Source organism: Chrysoperla carnea, chromosome 2, assembly GCF_905475395.1.
Source record: "Chrysoperla carnea chromosome 2, inChrCarn1.1, whole genome shotgun sequence".
NCBI classification, from domain to species: Eukaryota; Metazoa; Arthropoda; class Insecta; order Neuroptera; family Chrysopidae; genus Chrysoperla; species Chrysoperla carnea.
In genome coordinates, this window is record NC_058338.1 from 32,533,681 (window position 1) to 32,558,596 (window position 24,916).

A 24,916-nucleotide genomic window follows, 5' to 3' on the forward strand; every position below is an offset into this window, starting at 1 on the left:
AATTAATAATTTATGTGTTATTTGTTTTTTATATAGGTAATATTTCAGGCTTAAAAAAAAACAAAAGATTTCTCCTACTGTGACTTAAATAAAATTTTGGTAATCAATTTATTATTACGTTCAAAAAAACACAAAATGATTAATTATTATCAAACATATTCTAAATTTTTAAATTACTTTAATAAAATATATATATAGGTAATATAAAACACAAGTCAATATTTTAAAATATATATAGCACACATTCAATTGTATAAAGAGACCATTACTTACTTTTAAAAATGATTATAAACAAATATATAATAGACAGTTTCAAGTTTTGTAGTTTGGCCTTGGCGTTTGGTGGGTGTTTTTATAGCCGAACCCACTTTGACCTCACCGTGGCACACATCTTATACGTACAATATAAAGAAAGACGTATATTATAAACAAAGTGGTGTTAGAAAAAGTATCCATAAATTGTAAGAAAAATATTTTCGCCAATGTTATGTTTGAATGGTCTCCCAAATCAACCTAAGTCATTAATTTCAACCATTGATAGTCAGCCTTTTATCCTAGATGCTAAGGGACAAAGACTTGAAACTGCCGAGAAAAGTAAGATAATTGAATTTCATTATTTTAAGAAGAAAAAATTCATCTTGTAAGTTGAATATATGAAAATCGAAGAGTTTTTTTTTAATATCTAGTGTTGATAAACGGTCGTTTATTTTCAGTCAAAATATATTATGTAACACGTGGGGTTTATATGTAACAACCCAAAAATTCTTTTTTGTAATTCGCAAAAAATTTTTCGCAGGAAGGTTGAAAGTTTTCTTTGTATCACTGGAATCGATAAACAAAATTTTGTCAACAAATTAATATTATGAACACTTTTTAAAGTAGCTTCTTAGATATAAAAGAAAATCGTTTAGTCTAATAAAAAAGTATTTGATTTTTCCATAGTAATTTAAAAACCTTTACATTTATAAGAAGTCTCCCTCTCCCCCTAAAGTGCTCAGAAAAAAAATTATTCCTTTTTTACTCTGACATATATTTGGATCAAAGAAAAATTCAGACTGGTATAGAGGTTGTTAATCAAAAACATTTAAGCTAAGAGAAAAAATGCTAAGTAATTGTGATAACTTTATCTTAGCTTACAATTTGTGTTCAACATTTTTCTTATTCATACGAAGATGGCCATGCTAAATTTTTTGAGATTTTTTCTATTTATATGTCATATTTATTTCTTACATTTTTTTGCTGTTATTTTGTCAAAAAAAATTTTAAAAAATCATTTGAAATAGTTAAGTAGTTACTCTTTTTAATAATTGTTTGCACAATTTTTTGAACCAAATTGTACAACTGCGCAAATGCAAATCCACATTTCGTTTTACAAATAAAAGCAAGCTAATAAATATTGTTTGTTTTTTATTTATCAAGAGGGAAAAAACATTATACATTTTTAACTTTCAGATTTTATATGCAACACCATGAGCATATTCCGAAACTTAAAAATTGAAATGGAAATCTGTTAAGATTTCACATGGATCTATACAAAAATGGTTTTAAATTAATTTGTAAAAGTTTTACGCTACAATAATTTATAGATACCAGTTGATAAGAGTATTAAAAATATTTGAAATTTGGAAATAGAAACAAGTAATAACTTTTAATATTCACAGTTTTATTTTTCGATATATTTATGAAATATCGAATGAAATTTCGGACGTAGGAAAGTCGTTGGCGCCGACTAACAGTAAACTAATATATTAGTTCCGTTATTACAAAATAAGTAATTTAAAAGTTGTTGCCTTACATATTAATTTCAAATTTAATTGTAAAATAAATTTAAAACAACAATTTTAAATTTGTTTTGTACATATCGCGATACATGATAAAATGCTACGAGATACATCGTATATGGTTTATCGTGATAAATTATTAAATGTAGGTTTGAAAAATGATTTACTGCTTGCCCACTGTGTTTACAACTAAAAAAGTTTAAATAATTTTATTCGATACAAAATAAACATTTTCACTGTTGTTTTTATATATCAGAAGGAGTTCAATTCAACGATATTATGTGAAAATTCTAATCCATATCAAGATAGTAGTTTGATGATGAAAAAACTTCGTAAATGTAGGCAAAAAGTAAAACTAAAATTTTGCGATATTTGTCTTGGTTTCCAAAATATCGAAAGCTAAATATTTAAACAAAAATTTCAATTTTAAATATTTTGAAATTCACTACAGATATCAAAAAAATTTAGTCTTACTTTTCGTCTTATATGTCGCCCTATTATGTAAGGTGGTTAAGGCGTAACCAATTTCGTCCGCAGTATGCTTAGGGTAGTGTTTTCGATTCCCGCCGTCGCAACGAAATTAATTTAATTAATAGCTGTGATGGGCTAATATGCTATAAATTTAGCTAATATGCTATAAATATTCATACTATAAATGATTCAAAAATTCAAAATTTAAAAAATTTAAAAGTTCAAAAAGCATACTTATTTCAAAGTTTGAAATTTTCACTTTTGTCCTCATGATAGCCTCTCATTTTTTTTATTTAATATCTGGTTTAATTCAAATTCTTTCTGCTTTTTTTTAGATATTTCCTTTACAGAATTTAATTTCTTTGATTGTGTTGAGCTCAATAATTATAAAATAAGTCTGTTTTATTTCAAATTAATATAATAAGTTCTCGTTTCACTAGTTAAATTATTATGAAAAGAATTAAAAGGTTTTATTGTTGTTTAGTTTTGTTGTTGTTATTAGTGTAAACAAAAGTTTTTCCAACAAAAATCAAAAGTCTGCTACCTATGTACCTTGATCTATTTAAAAAAACTATGTTGATCATTTTTGAACATGCAAACGTCACCGTTTAAAAAAACTTAATGCTGCATTCCGTTTAAAAATAAACCGACACGTTCCGGTTTTTAAGATTTTCCAATCCATTTTCGAAATATAAAGGTGATGAGAATAAATAAATTGATATGAAAAGTCTTAAAAATGTTTTTACATCTGAAGTACACCGTGATATGGTAAGACAGCTGAAGTAATCTATTTAAATATAAAGCAGTCGCAGAAATGGTATTCGCTAAAACTAAGCTCCTAAAGTAAAAATTTTATATATTTAATTGATTTAGAAGTATTGAACACAGTGTTTGATTTTCTTCAAAATCAAACTTAGATTAGAAAATACCTTCCAAATGATCTGAAAATTCACTACGAAATTTATTTTACCAACATAAATGTCGGCTTTAATTATAGTAAATGAAATTATCAATTTTGTATAAAGCTAATATAATCAAAGACCTATAGCAAATTTTTTTTAAATTATATATCGATAATTTTAATATCTATGTTTTGAAATTAAATAAACTAAATATATTTTTAATAATTCCAGTTTAAAAAACATAAAATTTAACATGTAATATATTCCTATAAGTTGTAGATACGAAGATAATATATAAAAATGATAAACAAAAAATTTTTTAATAAAAATTTACATATATAATTATCAAAAATTGTGTTAATTGTTTTTTATTGAGTTTTAACAGTATTTATAATTACTTACACGATAATTATATGCAAATTTTAAAATAAAAAAAAATTACCCCAAGTGATTTACGTAATTAAATATCAATAATTTTTAGTATAGCCGATCAATATTCTAATTAATAAAAAAAATAAATTATCACGTAATGTTATATTACAAATTAGAGTAATCGAATGAATTGTATAAGGCAATAGGGTAAGATGTATTACCCTAGATGTAGAATTAAACCTTTACCTTGAATTATTCTAAAGTTTCAATGAAGTTATTAATATTTACTGAACAGCATTTATTTTGAAATGAGCGTATTTTATCAAAATTCAGGTAGGTTGAAGATTGAGTGTTAATGTCTCAAGGAAGATCATTGGTAATTGCTTAGTGAAATGTAAAACCAATTTCTAATTTTAAACGCAACGTTAAAATTTTGAGGAGGTAAAGTTTTAAATTTGCAAAGTGAAGCACTTAGAATCTAATTACATAATGTACCACTTATCAAGGTATATATGTATATGAATTAAGTTTTATAATTAAATTCTTGTGATTTTTGGGAAACAAATTCGTAAGCAAAGTATAAGTCAGAAAAAGAAGTATCATCCAGCCCAAACCATTAAAGTACTAATTAAACCTGCATCTGGACGCTGAGAGAAGTGGATGGCAGTTAAAGAAACGTGTATGATTTTTAATGTTTCGCTGTTCCCTTTACTGACCGGAAATGAACACATTTTGAAGAGCTGTACTTTAGGATATGGGCTTTGATATATCATAATGTTGTACCGTGGTTCACACATCAAGATACCATATTACTTACTAGGGTAGTTTAATGCATGGATGTAAATTTTGATTCTAGGCACTACACCTTCCCCAATTATGTATTTGATTTTGCTTGTATAAGGTGCGCCTTAAAAGTGTTATAATTACATCTATTATGCAATCAGATTCATATTCACTCTTATTTGAAGGGAGTGTCGGTGTTTTTAAAGTGGAATTTCCATTTTTTTATTAAAAAATTTTTTTTATCTATTTTACTTATTGTGGTGGTTGATATTGAATTTCTAAAACTAGTGATTGACATTATAATTGCTCTTAATTTATTTTATTTTGAAATTCTATCTATTTGGAGTCTTTATAACATGAACTATTGGCAAAAACCCGAAAATTAATCATTTGGTAAAATAATTCATGGCTAATGTGCGTATTGACTGTCTAAATAAACCAAAAACCAAACGATGCTTAAACTCGGGGTGTTCGAAATTGAAATTTCGTAAAGCGAATACAATTATTTTCAAATAAATGTCTCAAATAACTGTCAACTTTTAATTTTTTTTATTTAATTTGTTCATATATTATTTTTGCCACCATCTAAGTCAGCGTTGTATGACCTAGTGAATAAATATTCCTACTATTGGTTTATTCATAAGAATTTTCTTAACGTATGAAGATAAAAAGAAATGAAGATTAAAGAAAGTTATTGGATTTATATTTCAAAAATTTATTATAAATTATAAAACCAATTTCTAATTGAGCGGCAAATAAAACCTTTTATAAAATATTGCAATAAGATCAATCATTATGTATCTATATAGTTTAAGAGTATATTGCTCAAGGCACTAAATTTATTTATTTTTTTACCTTTAGCTTTAATTTCTATCACGTTGCCATATCGCTGAATTATACAAATTGATTTTATATTTATATGCAATTTTGATAATTATTATAATTTGACAGACTGGTGCTTTGATCATCTTTGGCCAATAATTAATAGTTAATAGAAAGATGTGTCCATTATATCTACTGCCCCCCACAAAAAGAAATATAAATATAATGAGAATACTTTAGTGAATTCTCCAAGCTGCAAAGAGGTATATATTTAATTAAAATTTGCAACAAAATTTTAATGAACATTATTAATATTATGATCTGTGCCGTAAGGTTTTGGCTGAATAATTTTACTTATACATTTAAACAGCCTTGAATCATATTTTACCTTATATATTATATTATTAATAGTTTCTAATAAAATATATACTGTATAATTATTAATTATTAAAAAAAAAATTATTGTTATTAATGTAGCAACAACAAAAAAATAGTTTGTAATTTTTAATACCTAATAATTTTTATAAATGATAAAAGGATCAAAGGTTCATGCAATAACGTATAAACTGGCTATCAATGAATATCAATCAAAATTTTTTATTATTTTAAATTAACTGTAAGTAATTATAAACAATAAAAAATAACTGCACAGTTAATTAATAGAATTATTGCTGATTTTTATACCTTAATAATAGTTATAATTTATTACTCCTGAAATCATTATAAGTTTTTGGCATTTTCCGATTAATTTTAGAAGATCTTTTTTCTTTTAATTTCACTTTTTGAGGATTTTTGTGTACAGTTTCTTATAATACACTTAGGTACAATTTACTCAATTAAAATAATTAAAATTTAAAAATTTATTTTAAATTTTATTGATAGAATTGCTTTTTGAGTACTTAGGGCTCTTAGAAATAGAAAATAAAATTTTTTCTTTAATAGAAAGTATTATAAAGAATTCAAATTTTCTAAAATTATATAATTTTGGAGCAAAAATGTTAATTAATTATAGCTCAAAAGCGAATAGAGAAATCACGCTGAAATTTTATAGCGTGCTCAGGACAAAAAAAGTTAGATTGATTTCGTAAAGTAGCAATATAGATCAATTGGGTCTTGGAACCGTAGGCCTCATTTTGTAAACCAATAGAGATAGACCAAAAGTTTAAAGATAAAAAATGTTTCTTACAAAAAAATTAATAACTTTTGTTCAAAACATTTTTTGTAAACATCAGTGTTTACCCGTGAAGGCGCATTACATCAAAATTTTGGTGTCCATTTTCACCAAAACTATAAAAAATAGGGAGTTAAAAATTTGCAAGTAGCTTCAACTAGTGATCTTGTAAAACATTTTCAAAAAATGAAAAAATTTATAGAAAATACTTTCAAAAATGTTCGAAGTTTTCGAAAACAAAATAAATGGCGACCGTAAGTCTGCCATAATTGTGTTGGTTTTTTAAACTTTTCATATTAATAAAAAATGATGCAAGCACTTATGTTTAACACTTTCCATTCATGTTATTTCAAAAATTAACTGAGCCCATTGCTTGTTTTCAATTTTTAAAATTTTTTACAAAAGGTTTGTACTTAAATGAAAAATTTAATTTTAAATTACCTTTACTTGATCCACCTGGTTTTACATGCAAAGGCGGGAATTTTGAATTATATTTACCTGTAACAAATAAATATACCTTGTGAATAATTTATTTATAAAAGTTCATTAAAAATAGTTTTTCATTTCTAAATAATTTTCTTTTTAATTATTAACTTTTACCTACAGCTTTCAGCTTTAAAAATTATTGTTCCAAAGAAATTCAACCAAAGTACTGCCAAACCAAGACACAAGATTTAATGTATTTCGAAGATAAATATCTTTGACAAACTTTTAGTCGGTCGGCGTCAGTTTCCAAAGGTAAAATGTCTCACGTTGTTTTAATTTTCTAAATATTTGTAAAAAGATAATAAAAAATCAGGGGCGGTTTTTAACTAAAATAACAACAAAGCCATTTCACACAAATTAATAATAATTTTCAATGTTTGTTATTCTGTTTCAATTGTGTTAAAAATATATTTGGACAAAAACTGTCAATAATTGATTTTTCAAAAAAATGATTTCATTGGCTGGCGCAAAAAATTTTGTATATACAAGCAGCTGTTTTATGCAAAAATGATGGTTCATGTCTGAGACGTAACTCAATACTTCACATCTACTCTTAAATAGAAACGAAACTTTTTTGTGTTTGCTATGGCTTTACTAACCAGTTCAATAGAGCTTTAACAAGATCAATTGAGCTTTTTTTTGTTCTATTTTGATAAAATAAATAACATCCTTCCTAAGAATATTAATAACAGTTTCAATTGTTGGGTTCATTAAAGTTATTATTATTGAACTACACCATTTGAGTACAAAGATGATTTAAAACAATATGATAAGAATGATAATAAATAATGATAAATAAGTATGTTTATTTATAAATGCTCATATATTATTATAGTAAGCAGCCATATAATAACTATGATGTATAATCATATCTAATATCATGTTATGTAGAGTGTTAACAAGGAAGGAAATTTATTAGAAGATGATATAATTTATAAATTTATGTCAAAATTTATTGTACTTCATTATCATGTATCATCAATGATGCTTGTCATTGTTTTATCCTATAACCATAAGATAAAATTCTAAAATTAAACCCCCACAATTACAGAATCGCGCTCTTAAAAGTATTAAAACAAGAAAATTTTTCCATTTGAAATTGTTATGATAAGTAAAATCGTCATTACTATGTAGGGATCTTGTTTCGGTATTGTGGAAAACTGTTTAATCTTAGAGGTCTCCCGGCACGTTGTGGTTATAATTTCGTGAGAAAGTAGAACAAAATATATTTATTTGAAAAGTGCTACCATACCTTTATATCCTCTAGAGAACGCCTTATTTAATTAAATGGTAACAGAGCCTATAACCAGTGTGCGATCAAGAGGCTTCTAACAATACCTCATTTGTCAAATTATGATAAGTAGTTTCGTAGCTAGGTGGGAACAGACGAAAATACATACATTTTAAAATATTTTGCGGTTATAATTTCGTTATTAAGTATAACAAAATATATATTTTTCAAGAGTTCTATAATTACTTCTTTTAATTTGATACCAAATACGCTAAAATTAAATCGAAATTTGAATCGATATTCAATTTAATGTGACGTCACATAGCCTATAATCAGCGGACGATCAAGGTGCTTCTAACTGTACTGGGAGGAATCATATAGATTTCATGACGCTGTTTCCTAGAGAGTACTATTACGATTATATGTTGAAGTGAGTGCTTTCAATTATAATAATTTATAATTAGACAAATATTTTTTAGCTTTAAGTACCATTGATTATCCTCACTGAAATATGACTACGATGATATTTAAAATATTTTACTTGAAAAAAAAACAAGCATTTCTGCTTTATTGCTGAGTCATTTTCTATTCACTAATAAACTACAAACATATAAAAACAGGAAGTTATATCAATTTCCTTTATATACATCTATAATAATAATAGGTCAACTGAGTATAAATGTTATCTAAACATAAAATATACATAATAAATGTGTTTTAAAACTTTCAAAGTACAGAATATTTCAGACGACAAATTTTAGATAGAGACAATTTAAAAAATTACATTGGTGAGTTTTATAATGAAGATGTTTAATAATGAAGTATTTCAGCTTTTGAGTCGAATAGAATTAGATAGAATGTATCATTTTCAGCCTAATAGTCTAGCGTAAATTAATCGAAAACTGTTCGAGCTCAAGGTTTTATTGAATATTGTTCATTTGTATTTATTGAAAATAAAATAAGTATACAGCTTCTACTCATGACAAACAATTTCCTGTAAGTATTTGATGGTGAACGCATGAAGTGTGTTTGAAGAGTATTTAAAGTTTGTTCCATTATAAGGTTAGGCTATATTGGCTGTCCACGAAGGACACACTTAGGCTGTAGAGCCCATTGTGATACCATATATGTGTTTTTCCACCTTTTCCGCTTATAATTTCATTTATCAGCTCCTCAATTATTTTCAGAGGCTGTGTGCCTCTCCTTCATGCACATACCATGCACTACACCTGCCCATCACAACTATTAATTAAATTAACTTTTGTTATGGCGGCGGGAATCGAATCCGCTACCCTAGGTATACTGCGAACGAAATTGGTTACGGAGTAACCAACTGAGCTACTAGCATATTGGGAGTGTAATAGAGCTTGCATTCATTAAACCAAACCTGGAGACTCTTCAATTTTGAAATGGGTATCATGTAAGGCAAATTTTAGATTATAGAAACCACGTTTACCGTACAGGTTCATTTATCAGAAACAATGAGATTACATATCTACACAGAACTAAACATGATATCAATGTTTCATTTGTTGTAGATTTTACATTACGCCGGTACGTTTAGGAAAATACTATAAATATAGTATGTTTTATAGTCAGAATGTTCGTTTCGAAACTTTCGGTACGAAAACTAATTATAATTGTTATTATTATTTTTAATATTATAAAACGATTTTGTTTACTGATCTAAATCATAAAATCGATCAATAATAAATTTAATTGTATTTATTAAATGATGTAGAAAAATAAATATTAATCAAATTGCAAAATATTTATTATATCATGTTTAGTTTGCGCTAAATAACTACTGTATGAACATTAAACTATGAACTTAAAGAAAAAGCTTCGTTCAATCACGTGCTGTTTTTGAAACTTGAGACCTGTTTCTTATCCCTATAAAAACTCTAATGATAGACTACAAAAGCTCTAGATTAAAGTCAGGCATACTTGTTTTATTTTAATTCATACACCTAAATAATTTTATATTAGTTCTTGTTCGATTTTGTTCAAATTAATTTTAAAAATCTTTTTAATTCAATTTATTGTAGTTTCTATTAAAAAATCTAATTATAAAATCAAATTACCGCATATCTACAAGTAGTTAAGTGCTATATTAACACAAAAGACAACATTAGTTATAATAATTATGTTGTTAATTAAAATATAATAAAATTATTTTTAATGATAACAAGATAGAGAGCTAATTATAATTTACTAACTAAAGTTTACACCTAATAGTTTTCAATAATATTTTTGTTTGTATATAAAATTTTATTATTATTAATATTAATATAATAAACGCATGTAATAATAAATAATTAGGAAAAAAATCTTCTAATGAGAATGCTTTAACATAACGTAACATCTATGTACACTGTATAGAGTAGCATTTGTTTGAGCCTCTTTAATGTTAAGGGAGGAACTTTGGAAAACTGTTTAAATCAGATACATTTGCACACAGGAAAAGGATTTCTTGGCTCAATCAACTTTTGCTCGTTTTATTTTGATATTCTTCTACCAAGAAAACCATTTTTTCATTATATTCATCCAATAAAAGCAAATGAAAATTTCTTAAGCTTGCGTTGATTTATTAAATAGCATTCTGCATATATACTCATATTGCTCTTAAAATAAAAAACCGATTCGGATTTTTTTTTGTCTAAATAGTAATTTGATTGACAGTGTTTTTTAGCTATGTTTCAAGAAAATTTGCTCACCCGTTAGAAGTTCGTCGTAAATCGTACTTGAAATATAGCTTAGAAAGAACACTCTTGATAAAATTACCTTTCTAAAAAAAAACAAATTAAAATCATTTCATCCGCTTAGGAGCTCCGATACATGGTAAGAAATATACTTATACATGAACAAACTTATACACGAACGCAGAATAGAAGATAAAATGTTAATTTTTCTCATAATATCGATGCCATATTGAATTTGAAAAGTATTTCTTATATAGTTTTATAGGTGTGTATATAGACGTAATAATTGAACTAACCTGCTTTTAAAATGAAATATTTCATATTCTACGAAGCAATTAACTAACAGTTTGTTTTGGCAATAAGAATTGTTTTAATTACATTCAATATAATAATTAATGTTCTAGCATATATTCCATAATTATTATTAATTGTATCAGTTTTTGAATTTCTACAGATTTAATGATTATTTTTGGTTTCCTTTAGAAGTATACTTGCTTAGTATCTCGATTTTGCTCTGGTTCAAAGCTCTATGGAACAGTCTATACCATTTATTCTCTCTCCGATACTAGAACGATATCAAAAATAAAAGTAAGAAACTTTTAGTCAAGCAATTCAAACTTTCAGTAGGTACATTCTCTGTTGTTTTGAAATTACATAATTCATGCATTAAAGCCATTTGATATATAAAATATCGGATTAATGTCAATTATTTATTTCATTTCGAAACAATCGTTTTAATTCAAATAAAATACAAATAATACAGTCCCGGAGCTCGACAAAATACATTGTCTTTGACAAATACACCTCTAGCTGTTGGTGTTTCATTAAATTTTGCTTAGGATTTTTTACCAACGAATATTTTTGTGGTGGAGGGTCCTGTCTTTCATGTAGTAAGGAAAGCTTTGGACCACATGGATAATTTCCATTTGTCTAATATCTCTTCTTTTCGTTATTCTAATAAGAAAAATAAATAAATTACAAATTCAATAATCGTTTTTTACGACACTTCATTAAAATAGATGTCCGTTGTTCGATTTTCTTCGATTTCAACAAAAAAGTCGAACAAAATGATCTTTGCACTTGTTGTTAAATCATCTTTTAGACTACAAACTCTGCTAAAATGTTTCGTGTGGAATGACCCATCAGGAATCATGTTAAAAACGATACTCCTATGTATAAAAGTAAGCTTAAGTACCATGGCGTCAGTTTTGCGCGGTGTAGGTGATAATATGAATGTCACATCCTTGGTGTTTCACCCCTGCCCCAGCAAATATATACGGTGTTGCTGGATTCTAACTCTGCATAATTATTCGAAGCGAAGAAGATAAATGCGATAACTTCAGTACCAGAATTTTATAAAATTTGTGATATTCCGTCAATTTCCGAAGCGCTACATGATTTATTTCTGTACGGTATTTAAGTAACTCGCTTCGAATGCGTATGCAGAGTTAGTATCGAGCAACGTTATGATATACCAAGGGGTGTGGCATTCATATTCTCACCTGTACACGCCTGTACCGCGCAAAACCTACTCCATGATGCTTGAACTTACTTTTACATATACGAGAATCTATTCAACATGATTCCTGATAGTCACCCGAAAAATTTTAGCATGGGCTGTAGTCATGATCGGAAACTCTTCCTATTATTTTCATAGATAAAAAAATAGTTATTCTAAGCATAATATGTTAAACGACACATCAATTTCTAAAAGTTGTATCTGTCTATGATGGGCACCGGGACCAATATCAAACAAACATAAAATATACAAAACTATTTTTCATCAATCAATAAAAATCCTACGTTTGATTAAAATAAATTTCATCTATTTTATTTAGAATCCTACGTAAACAAATATTTGTTATCAATATAGTTAAAGTAAGTAATGTATGAGTTCAAGTACTTGATATCAAATAAACAAACTCTGCTTGCTCTGTTTACTACTTTATTTTGATAGATATAAATATGTGACTATGTATGCGTGTGGGTTGAATAAATTATATGAACGATACTGTATATAATAACACTTTACAAACAATTATACACCAACTCATATTATAATATTATGATTTATATGAATTATCTATACAGGTTTTGATTTTGAAACTTTAATGGATGCCAATCAATAGTTTGGCGGACAAATCCAAAAACAATAACTAACAGAGAAATCTGGTGTGAGTGTCACAGGGCTTCTGTATATACTACCGGACTTCGTCCTAAAAGTTCGCTACACTGAAAAAGTTGAAGTTGGTCGTTTCATATTGAAATAAAGTAAAAATACTTTCAAACAATTTCCTAACGATTGGAACAAGTACAGCTAAATATTTGTATTTACAACAAAATGGAATTGAATTTAAAATATGAATTCATATGTACAAAATCACTGAAGTTAAATAAACAAAATCATTACATCTATGAAAGAGATTGATTTTGGTTTAAAGCCATGCATTTTATTGATGGAAAATAAAAATTAAACTTAGTTGGGATATATAATCGTGTAAATAAAGTGAATCGATGAATTGAAAGAAAATTTCTTTGAGTTTGCTTTAAATAGAGTATTTGGTTATGATGATGGTATATTTATCATGTATGGTGCATATGTGATTGAGCCAACTTCATGAAGATTGTTGTCACTTCGGATGAAGAATTCTCACTTCACGAATAGAAAAAAAAAGTTCGTGTTTAAAAATATTTTCTAGTATGCAAAATATGAACGTTTAAAATTCCTAATTAAACAAAGAGGAAGATGCCTGGTGACGTCATACGTGGGTATCGCTATAGAGATAACATATAAAACTTTGCGAAAAAGGAGATGGGAAACCCTTGAATGTAATCTCTGATTGCACTTCTTAAACTTCTTCGTATTTTAATCAATTTTAATTTCACTTTTAAATTTTGTCATGGTTTCAAGTCTAGTTTAACATTTTTATGGGTAATATGGTCAATTTGACAGCAGGATTATCCCTTATTGTTTCCAAATTTTTATGATTTGTCTTTACTAGTTGTTCAACTGTAGTTTAAATTTATATCATTCTTAATGGAAAACCTCCTTACCTACATGGAATTTTGAAAACTTGTATATACTTTTATTTCCATGCATGATTAACGAAATAGTTAAAAATAAATATCTGCGCATTTAACCGAGCTTATACATAATCCTGTCTCGTTTTATCTGATTTAACGTGATATAAAATTTTCCAATATATATGTTTTATCTGAAGTATCAAGCAAAAACAATAATAAATACACGGGAAAAAGATTTTTCATTTAAAAATATGGGTGGGGTTAGGATAATTATAGATAAATCGATAAAATAGAAAATTGCATATAATTAAATGGTTTTTTTTTTGTTATTTAAAAAAAATTCCCAATTATTTAAATTAAAATATTTTATCTAAATTTACTGATAATAATTCCAAGGCGAATGCTGTTATCTATACATGCATTTTACGTTGTATAAAATAATAGCATGTGTGCCCGTGAATATTTTTGAAAAAATTCTTTAAACGTAAATATTACTGAAATTCATTCTAATGTTATCAATTTAGTGGTGTTTTATTAATTTGCAAACAATGATAATTAATGAAACGTCATGCTCTTAATTATTTTTTTAAAACCAATGTCATATGTTTTAAAATTATAACACGTCAACGCTATGCGAATTCGAATGGTTAAATCGAATTGTAGTATCTTGTTGCGTAGAATTGTAATGACTAATATATTTGCTAGGAAAATAAAATAAATAATTTCCTCTCGATAATTTTAAACATAATTATTTCCCAGCAATTTTCATTCACTACTATTCATATGTATGTATAGTATATATTAAAATTTTTGTCTTATTATTTTGTTATGAATTATTATTTGGAGTTTAACAAATTAAAGTGGTCTGCAAAAAAACTCTAGATTAACTTTTTTCACCACTAACGAATGTTTTCAAAAGCTACTATAATCAACGCTATGGTTAGCATAAAAAACATTTATTCACGATTCTCTTAATAACACTACAAAGGAAATTACAAAATCTTAATTAGCAGAAAAAGGTTATACGCGTTTTTTCTTCGAAATTTATAATAGTAATAAAAATATTTAAAAAGCTAATGTGGTAAAGTTTTTCCATTGTAAGTCATTTGAAAATATTACCAAATCTGGTAGTTGATTTTTGAACAGCAATCAAGATTTCTCATGTTTTCAATTCTAGAAATTATAATGATTAAATCTTTATTATTTGTATTGATTTGGGAATTACTTAAAAAATATACGAGTCTATTCAGTCAAACTACTAGTTCACATTCATTTGAACGATGATTTTCGTGAAAATTCGTTTAAACTCTGATTTTCCTGACTGGAAATTATCACAGGTACAAGGTAAGAAATGTATGGCGATTACTACAATTCTGGTATGTATGGTATAGAAACAGTTATTCTAGTATTTATGTTAGAGCATAAGTAATATTACAGCTATCCACCAGAAGTATTGTGATATCGCCAACCAGTATGGACCTTACTGCATTGACTCGTCCAGCATAACTATTACTAATGTTACTACTTCCTCAATGGTCAAATCAGTATGTCGTTCACGCCGCCGATACTGACATAGAGATATCCACAATAAATTTCTTACTGTGTACAATTTCTGCAGTAAATTCTGAATACCATCTCAAATTATATATTCATTTATAATCTAATCAAAAAAGGTTGGAAGCATATCAAAGTTATTATAGAAAAATAAATATTTTTTAAATCTATTTAAAGTCTTAAAAAATAAAATAAAAACACAAGCGATATAAATTTGTTTTAAATGTAATAAAATTGTATGTAATTATTTAGTAAAATTTCAAATAAGAATGCATGGCATAAAACAATGAAATTATTTAATGGTTGTTTGATCTTAAACACAGATTAAGTACGGGCAACATGCAAGTTTTGTTTTTATTTACTGGCTTGTACTAAAATGAGGAAGTATTGCAATCTCGTAAACATTTAATATTGAGTTTTTCAAAGCTTCCCTGAATCTATTTTCAGTCAGTTATGTAAAAAGACAGATAAGAAATCGAACCTTTAACCAATTGATCGAACCCTTATAATATTTAGTTCGCACATCGCTTTTTCTACTTGTACGTTGTAAAATTAAAACTTTTTGACTTACAGATATAAAAAATTAATTTTTTTTACTATCTCTGAATTAATTTGTCTTGTTCATAAGCGTACAAAGAAGTGATGTGGTGTCCACTTAACATTTTTGTTAATTAATAAATAGCATACAACCCCTCAACATGTGGGTATATTAATGTTTGTCTAATATGTGCTTTACATTTTATGTTATTAGCATTTTGATGTATAGTCAACGAAAGCAAAATCTTAATTGGTGGATGCCTTCACAACTTATTAAAACCATGTTTTATGAATATCGTTAAAAATTATTATTAAATTTTTCTCCGACAGGCGAAAGCATTTTTGGTTATCAGATATAATAAAGAAATTGAATCTTGTTGTTTAATTGGTCCTTGTTTCATTTATAAATATTTTAGTCAACATCATTTCTAAAAATGATAGAAAAATATCATTTTTCCATATTTCACTTCATCACTCTTAATTTGAGCCCTGGTAAGTGTACGTCCCATGTTTCGGCTTCGGCTTTCACCTTCGGCAAAAAAACCAGCTTTTCGGATTTCTGCGAAGTATGCGCCGAAGGTGACTTATGCGAAATTGTAAGGATTTAAAATTAATGCATTTTTAACGCAAAAATAGTATTGAGTTTTTTATTTAGTGTGCACTTTAACATAGTAATCAAATCAAAAGCGTTTAATCATATTGCAGTACAGTATTTTTAAAGGAATTTGCTGACTACATAAGATTAAATAAAACACAGGTCGCATTTAAAACTTTTGATCCCAATGAACTATCAAATAGTAAACAAATAGGTACAGTTTGAATCATATACCTCAATAATATCAGAATTACAAATAGAGGATTATATTGAGGAGGAGCTAGTTGTTCTTGAGTGCACAATATATTTTGAGTGATATATTCTGACGGTACCTACTGATAGATGAAAATTAAAGTATGTTACTTGGTAGTATATTTTCTTGAATTGTTAATTTGCAGTTTTTCTTCTTTACAATGAAACCCCCAGCTTAAACCAATAACATTTCATGTATTTCAAAACAAAAAATTGAACCTCTGCAAATATATGTCAATAATCTCTATGTATGATTTTCTAGAAATCTAGCTAAGAATATTCTCGATTAAACTACATAAGTATTTGACTTCTAAAATTAAAACCTTAAATTTTCAGAAAACGATCTTGTAAATAAAAAAAAGTAAACTCTACATTTATAATGTACCAAGGTACGAAAGGAATATAGTTCCTACCGGATGTCACACGACACCTCTCAATCTTTTTTTTCAATATATAATGCTTTCGATGAATCACATCTGCTAGGGTGTCAGCAACGGCTCAATTTTGAACGGCTCAATGAGCCCGTTCCTTCAAATCACAATCTATTAAAACTAATATATCTATATATATAATATTTTTATATGTTATAAAATCGAAACTAATGCCAAACGTTAGAAAAACTTAAACTATACAATATGTCTATGTAATCCAACATGACATAATATTTAGAAAATGAATTTTACAACTTCAATGACTTGGCACCAAGTTGTATAAAATTATATTATACATGTTTCAAATACATAAATGAAATTTATAATAACAAAATTTTCATTGTATGCGTTTGATCCAAAAAAACCAGCGAAAACTTCATCGCAAGTTTCGGTTTGTTAATTTCATTCTGTGAAATTTATCTATGAAACATTTCATTATTACTTTCACTCATTTGACTTATTTATAATCTTGTTTATAATACAATTTTGAAATATACACTAAAATTTGGTGGAAGCGACGTGCAAGACTCTCATTATTGACATTAAAGTTAGTTTTTAGCTAATTACCCACAAGAGATATCAGTGCTGTACTAATCATAGCATTTTAGTAAAATAACATAAAATATCTTTTGAATAAAATCGAAGGTATTGCATTTTTAATCATTTTTTTTTTTTAAGAAAATTTAAGAAAAATAACACTTTTTTAGGTATAACTCGGTTATAGACGTCAAACCAATTTTTATTTAAAGTTTTTTCATTTGTTTTAACATATTGTCTGCATTACCTACGTCTCCTAATAATTATACCAAAGTTTCTAATATTTCTATTTAAAAGAAATTTTCACCCACGGTCTGTGCGGAATCTTAGCTAATTTTGTAAAATAAAACAGAAAGCCACTACTGTTTTAAATTATTATTTCCATGGTAACGATACACTACTTTAATTATAGAATTGTATGGATGCATATATAATTGTATGGATTGCATTTATGATTTACATTGAAAATTTAATATTATTGTCTCACAAATTAAAATAAATAATTATGATAATTTACATTTGAAAAATAATATTTGTGCAATTTGATTTCTTATTTTCACAATTTTTAATGCATTAAATTTAATTAACGATGTTCCAGCATGGTATTTGCAGTTTCTATGTTAAAGCAATGGTACAATTTTTTTTTCGACAGAATTTAACGAAAAATTAAATTTAAGAATTTAATAATGCTTACTATTAATTCCCAAAGTTTCAGAAATTTTGACCGTTTAAAATGGGAAATAATTATGCCAACGTCCCAATTTCGATCAATTTACGTCAAAATTAATATCTCGAGAGTGAAAATTAATTTCTAAATTTTTTTTTTAGAATTGTATTGTATAAACATTTTTTTCTACTTTTTCTTCAATATATAATAATATCATAAAAAATAGTTGGAGAGACCGGACATTTTACATGCTTTAAATGGGACATGAACCTCAAAATCGCGAACTTTGTCTTTAAATATCTCGCGATCTAAACGGTCAAAAATTATGAAATTTTAGGAATTCATAAATAAAGCTATTATAAACCCGAGAAAAAAAATTCGGCCAAATCTGTCGAAAAGTGATTTCATGCTGGTACTACCTTAATTAGCGTTTTTCAATAATTTTAATATGATATTTTCTATAACATTAATATGTAGAGAATTGCAAATTAATATTAACAGCCTCCTTTATCGCGAAAATTTTTCACTGGAAGCGCTAGCATCGATTTTATTGTCCCTACCATGACTGCACATACAACGAATAGGCATATTGTAATTTTTTAATTATAAAAGTAGAATATTAAATTAAAAAATTTCAGTTGAATATTGTCAAAGTTTTACTGCAACGCTCAGCTCAATTTTTATGATATAGATTATACTAAATATTAACAATGATAAATGAAATAACTGTAAAAACTATTATTATTTAATGTTTGTGTGTACTAGGAGGAGTGTTTCACAATTGCTATTAAAAATTGTATACACATTTAACATGAATGTATTTATAAAATGTTTCCTGTTTTTCTTGGTATTTTGTGAATGATTTTATGAAAAGAAATCCTGGCAATCATGCAAGATTTATTAAATCTTAATACACAATAATAAATTTATTTAGGTAAAATTTCAATTTTGTTTTTTTTTTAAACCTTGGTACAATAACAAAGGGTTTAATAAGTTCAGCCTTTTTATAATCAACAGAACTTTTGGTTAATGTAGGAATTTTTTAATTTAACTATAGGGTAGAGATTTTAGAAAGAATGATAACCAGATGATGATAACCAGAATCTCGGTTTTCGAAAAACATTTTGGGATTAAATTTAAGTGCAATAAATGATCAATTTTATTATACCATAACCCTATAAATGAAATATATCATAGTATACTAAGTTTAGTCTTATATTTATAAGGCTTAAAAATATTGATGCTACGAACAAAATTTTGGTAAAGGTTTTCATATAATTAATCATGCTGAAATTTTCATACCGTGCTTGGGACGTAAAAATGAGTTCGTGAGCAACATAGGGAAATTGGGTCTTGGGCCCATAGGACCCAAGTTGTAAAGCGTTAGAGATAGAACAAAAGTTAAATGAAAACAATGTTTTTATAAAAAAAACAAACAACTTTTGTTTGGAACATTTTTTCGTAAACATCACTGTTTACCCACTAGGGCTCAAATTTGGTGAATATCAGTTATGTGTGTGTGTGCCTATCTTAGAGTGCATATCTTTCTTTACATACGTGACATGGTACTTCAACAGTTAACTCAGTCAATTGTTTGTTTTCACCTGTTTTTGTTTTATTAATTATTGTAACTGTAGACACGTGTTGACACTAGATAATAGAAACCTATCAAAAAGGAAAATATATTTTTAACTAGTATCTCAAGATATGGCAGCATTCTTGCGATGGGCATTTATTTAATTTGAAAAAAATGGAAAATTTTTAGGAAACAAAAGGTCCAACCTACTTGAAAAAACCATTAAGTCTGCTCAATATTATCGGCTAACATCGAAACAAGTGTTTCTCAAGGTATAGCATAGAAACGAAATCATTTCTAAGAAAACTAAGAATTCTTACCTGTAAAATTAATCATAAAAAATAATCCAACGATATAACCTTTCGTTAATTATCCTATTCAGAAAAACTACTATTGAAATCGATATTTCAAAATCAAATTTAACATACAAAAAATATTGACAGGTAAATGGCGGAAACAAACCAGATTTCAAAATCATTAGTAATTTCTTAACAGAATTGAGAAATTTCTGTTTATATTTTATAGTTATAATTAACAGCGATCATCAATTTTTACGTATTTTATGTGTAAAAATTATATTTTAGGTCCATTTAGTAATTTTTAATGAAAACACTCCTGTCATTCTATAAATTATTTGCTAAGCCCGAATCTAATTCAACTTCAAATTGACATAGACACATGGATCGAGTAAGCTAGTTAAAAAAAATCAATAATTCTAACTTTTCATAAGAGCCTTAGTTCACTCAGCTTCAAGTTATAGTGATAAAGGAGTGTTTATGGTTTTAAAATTTGAAAAATTGGAATTTTTTTAATTCTCAACGTGTGGATTCACGTGACTTACGTGTCAAATTGTTTCCTATCTATTTCATATTGGCAATTATCCAAAAAGTCTATTATTCTCTAGCATATCTTTTTATATTCAATATTACGTGATTTACGTGCGTTTGTAAAACATGTATACATTATTTAACAAATTGTTCGCCAAAAAAACATAGTTTTCTTGGCGAACACGATTGAACTATCAAATTTAAAAGTCTCTCGTTATCATCGATCAAATCCATAAATCAATTATTGTAAATCAAAACATCACATTCAACGTTTGTTTTTACTCTTAAGTAATTATATTAGTTAAGTAATTACTCTTAAGAAATTTGGTAAATATCGAAATATCGTATTAATAAATATCGAAATTTTTACTGAATTAATTGAATACTAAAACTACGGGATAGTATCCATTGTCGTTCCATAGTATCCATATAGATGACGGAAATATAAAGAAGATATGTATCTACTATTCTACCAGTCTTCATGGGCTATGGTGCGACATGAATGTTACGATTTATGGGATGACTATATATAAACATTTTCCGTTCCCTTAGATTATAGTTTCTACTTCCCGTGCTTTAATAAGGAGAATACTTCGGTGTTTTGATATACAGAGCAGCCATCCACAATAGTTATTTACCATACTAGTGGAATAACAGTATTATTAACGTATGCCTGCGAAATTTGCACAAGGTGTGTGATACGTTAATAATGCTTTATCAAACGATTACCCTACAAAATTTTATCTACACCTCTAAAATGTAAAATATTTATCTTATTGAGAAAAGTAGAAAAGTCCCTATATAAAATACAAGTGCGATAATATATAAGATACAAGTGCGGTAATAAATTCATTAGCGCACTAGAGTGATCATGAACTGTTTTTCTCACACATACTGAATGAGTACTTCTTATCTCACGGGCGTAGATAAAAGACAATTAATGTTTAACGTATTCAATTTTTTTTATTTTTTTATTTTAGACTTATTGACCATACTTGATTTTACAGTTATTTCCTAAAAAATAAAAACTCAGATTGGACCAACCTCATTCAGGTCCTCTGGCAAAAAACCAATTTGTTATTAACGTAAGTTTTTAATGATAATTAAGAGGAATTGTGTGGAATTAATTACCAATGAAAATTTTACTAATTATCCCAATCTCTGCCACCAGTAAGGCAAGAAATTTATACTTTTTCAATTTATAAACACAGAACTTAAGCAATTAAATGAGCCTAAAACGTTCAGAAAGGAACCTTATTAGGGTATGTGTTAAAGTAAGAAGTAAAAAATGTTAAATTAGTTCAAAAAGCTTTTTCCATTAAGACCTCTCTAGCTTTGGCGGCCATTAGAGTTGTGAAATGATGTTGTTGTTGAGAGGTTCTAATAATTATTGTTGAGTAAATAATCATGGGAATTTACAGTCTTGAGCAATAAATAATTAAACTTTGCCACATTTCTGCAGTATATTTCTATATACAAATACTTCCATATAAATATACCTAACAGCAAAAGGTCGATCGCAACCAAGTTTTTATTATGAAAATTTAAAAACAAGTATCTCATAGAAGTTTATTTCAACAAGGTGGTGATATCTTTCTGATACCTAATGCAATAACGCCTTATTTTTATTAAAAATTCGACGTTTTTATTGCCTCAGCTTTCAGCGATGTTACTTCATCTCATATAGACGATCATGGAACGATAATTGAAATTTATTTCAGAAAAAGCCACTCTCGCCAATAGAAATGAATCCCATTTTTGTGTCGGATTCATTAAAAACTGGACTGACATGGGGCACTTAACGAATTCAGCTAATTGGTAAACACTATATTCTGTATATCTCACACTTGGTATTGTTTCTGATAAAAAACTAAATGATCTTCATTTTACATAGCTTGATTTTAAAAAAATTTAAAGTTATAGCACCTTTAATGGAATATATATATTGTGTTTCCCAATAAAAGGTCCCATTTTAATTTTGAAGGAAACTTTTTTATCTTATAAAGACAAGCAAGTTTTATTTGAAATATTTTTTTATACAATCAATAGTCGAGGCACTATTCGGGTGTATGTATGTAAATATAAAATTCATTAATAAAATGAAAAAATAACCTTTATTTTTTAAATAAATATAATTTTCGGATATTGTGGACAGTAGTGGAATTCCGTAGCTATTTAAAATTATCGTTATCTTTAAGCTAATGTAAAGAAATGAGGGGTGATTTATACATGGTGATAATTAATAGCATGATACATAGGGTGCTTTTTTAAGTTGATATCGACAAAATAAATTTTATCGATAAAAATGTTTCAAGTGAAAAATTTTGGGTCTATAGGCGTACGTTTAACGCAGGCATTAAACTTGATCCAAACTTTCAGGTTTAATAAAAAGCTCACTCTATTCTATACCTGGTACCTAATATAGATAGACAATTTGTTATCGATTAAAAATGTTTTTATTCGAAATATTTTTCCACAATCAGTTTTCCACAAGAAAGAACGATCTGAAAAGTTTTTGTTTGTACCCGACTGCCAAAGAGTGGTTAAGTTTTTCGCGCGTATGTATGTATATTTGTTTGTAAATTTCTTTATTACCTCGTATCTACCAAACGCCTACATGGATTTCTAATATGCAGTTAATATATCGTTATGTTCGTCTTAAAAACCCAAATGTCCTTAGATAGGTGTTTGAAAAAAAAAACAATATGGCGGATTTTTAGCGCGAAATAGTATTACGTTAATAAAAAAAATTAACCAAAACTTTCGAGTATGATATCAAAATAAAGGAAATTAAAAGGCGATTACAAAAATATACATTAATTACATGTTTAAAGTTATTTAGGAATAATAAATTATTTTAAAAGGTTTTAATATAGTAAAATAAGATAGTTATTTAATGCCGGGACACTAAAAAGTATAAAATAAAATAAATAATAAAAAACCCTACTGGGTTAACTAAAATCTGAAAAGAAAGAAACAAGCTTAGTAGTTTACATAGCGGATTTAACAGTCAGGGCCCATTAAAGCATCACAATACAAAATTGAGAAAATTTATGACACGGATATGATTTAAATTTATATGTATATAGAGGTTTAAAATTGCAATGAGGGTAGAAAAGTGTTAATCAAATTATCACTCAGTTTCCCAATGTTATTTCAAAACAGACAAATATCCAATATTGACTCCACATGTGTGTTGTTTATATTAATAATATTAATAAATACACCACCGCAAACCGTATGATTAATAATGTTGACATGAAAATTTTTCTTATGTATGCATACCTTTTTTTGCGTCGCCACCTGCTAATAACACTCTTTTTAAATGACGATGATGTTGGTGACACTACCGGTGAAGAAGATGCAGATGAAGAAACAACAATTGAATTACGTTTTGTATTCGTATTTGTACGTCGATATTTAAACACACGTTTTAAAAATACACTTTTCTCAAAAAATACAAAACGTTCTCGTTTCTTAAATTTTTTTTGTTTATCACCACCTACACTACTTGGTGTTGTAGAATTAATATTATTATTATTAATATTGTTATTATTTTTCAATAAAATATAATTACGTTTATAATTATATAATTGTTTTAATAATCGTGTATGTTTACGATTATTTGTACACAATACACAATTACAATAACACGATGATGATGTATTATTAATTGCAGTTGAGGTTGAGGTTCCTAATGTTGCAGAAGAAGAAGAACAAGATGCAGAGGATGCTGAACAACACGGTAGTAATACGTCTTCAATTTGACGGTTTTTATCAGTGGCAACAATTATAATATAAGGCATCTCACGAACACATCAAACACGAATAAAATCAAATATTGTATAATTCATCCAGCAGCGAACGGGGCCGCGTCTTTAACTTCGAACTTGTTGTGTATAATGTCAGTGATATACACAAACACTATAGTATAATCAGCGCGCCGCGCCGCTGTTCGGCAAGCCCACTCCACATATACAAATAATCATATTTTAATGCATTAACTATAAAGATAGTTGAATTAGTGATGTAATGCTTTGAATACTCAGAATATTTATATAATCGTAACACATTAGAGAAGAAAGGACAATTTATAGTGGTAGCTATCGTATCCCTATTAGCGAGCAATTAAAAAACAGTATTTCGACCTTCTGTACACGATTCATCTGGGAAATTTCTGAGAATTTCCGTTTAA

General features: G+C 27.2%; 1 protein-coding gene across 1 annotated transcript in view; it reads right to left on the bottom strand.

Moving 5' to 3' along the window:
- The window catches only part of LOC123293833, a 107,495-nt gene extending 82,817 nt beyond the window's left edge, over positions 1–24,678 (bottom strand). The window contains exon 1 of the mRNA XM_044874768.1: positions 24,007–24,678. Within this exon, the coding sequence (XP_044730703.1) occupies positions 24,007–24,527 (521 nt within the window). The 5' untranslated portion in view covers positions 24,528–24,678. The remainder of the gene's footprint in view (positions 1–24,006) is intronic.
- Positions 24,679–24,916: the final 238 nt, after the last annotated feature.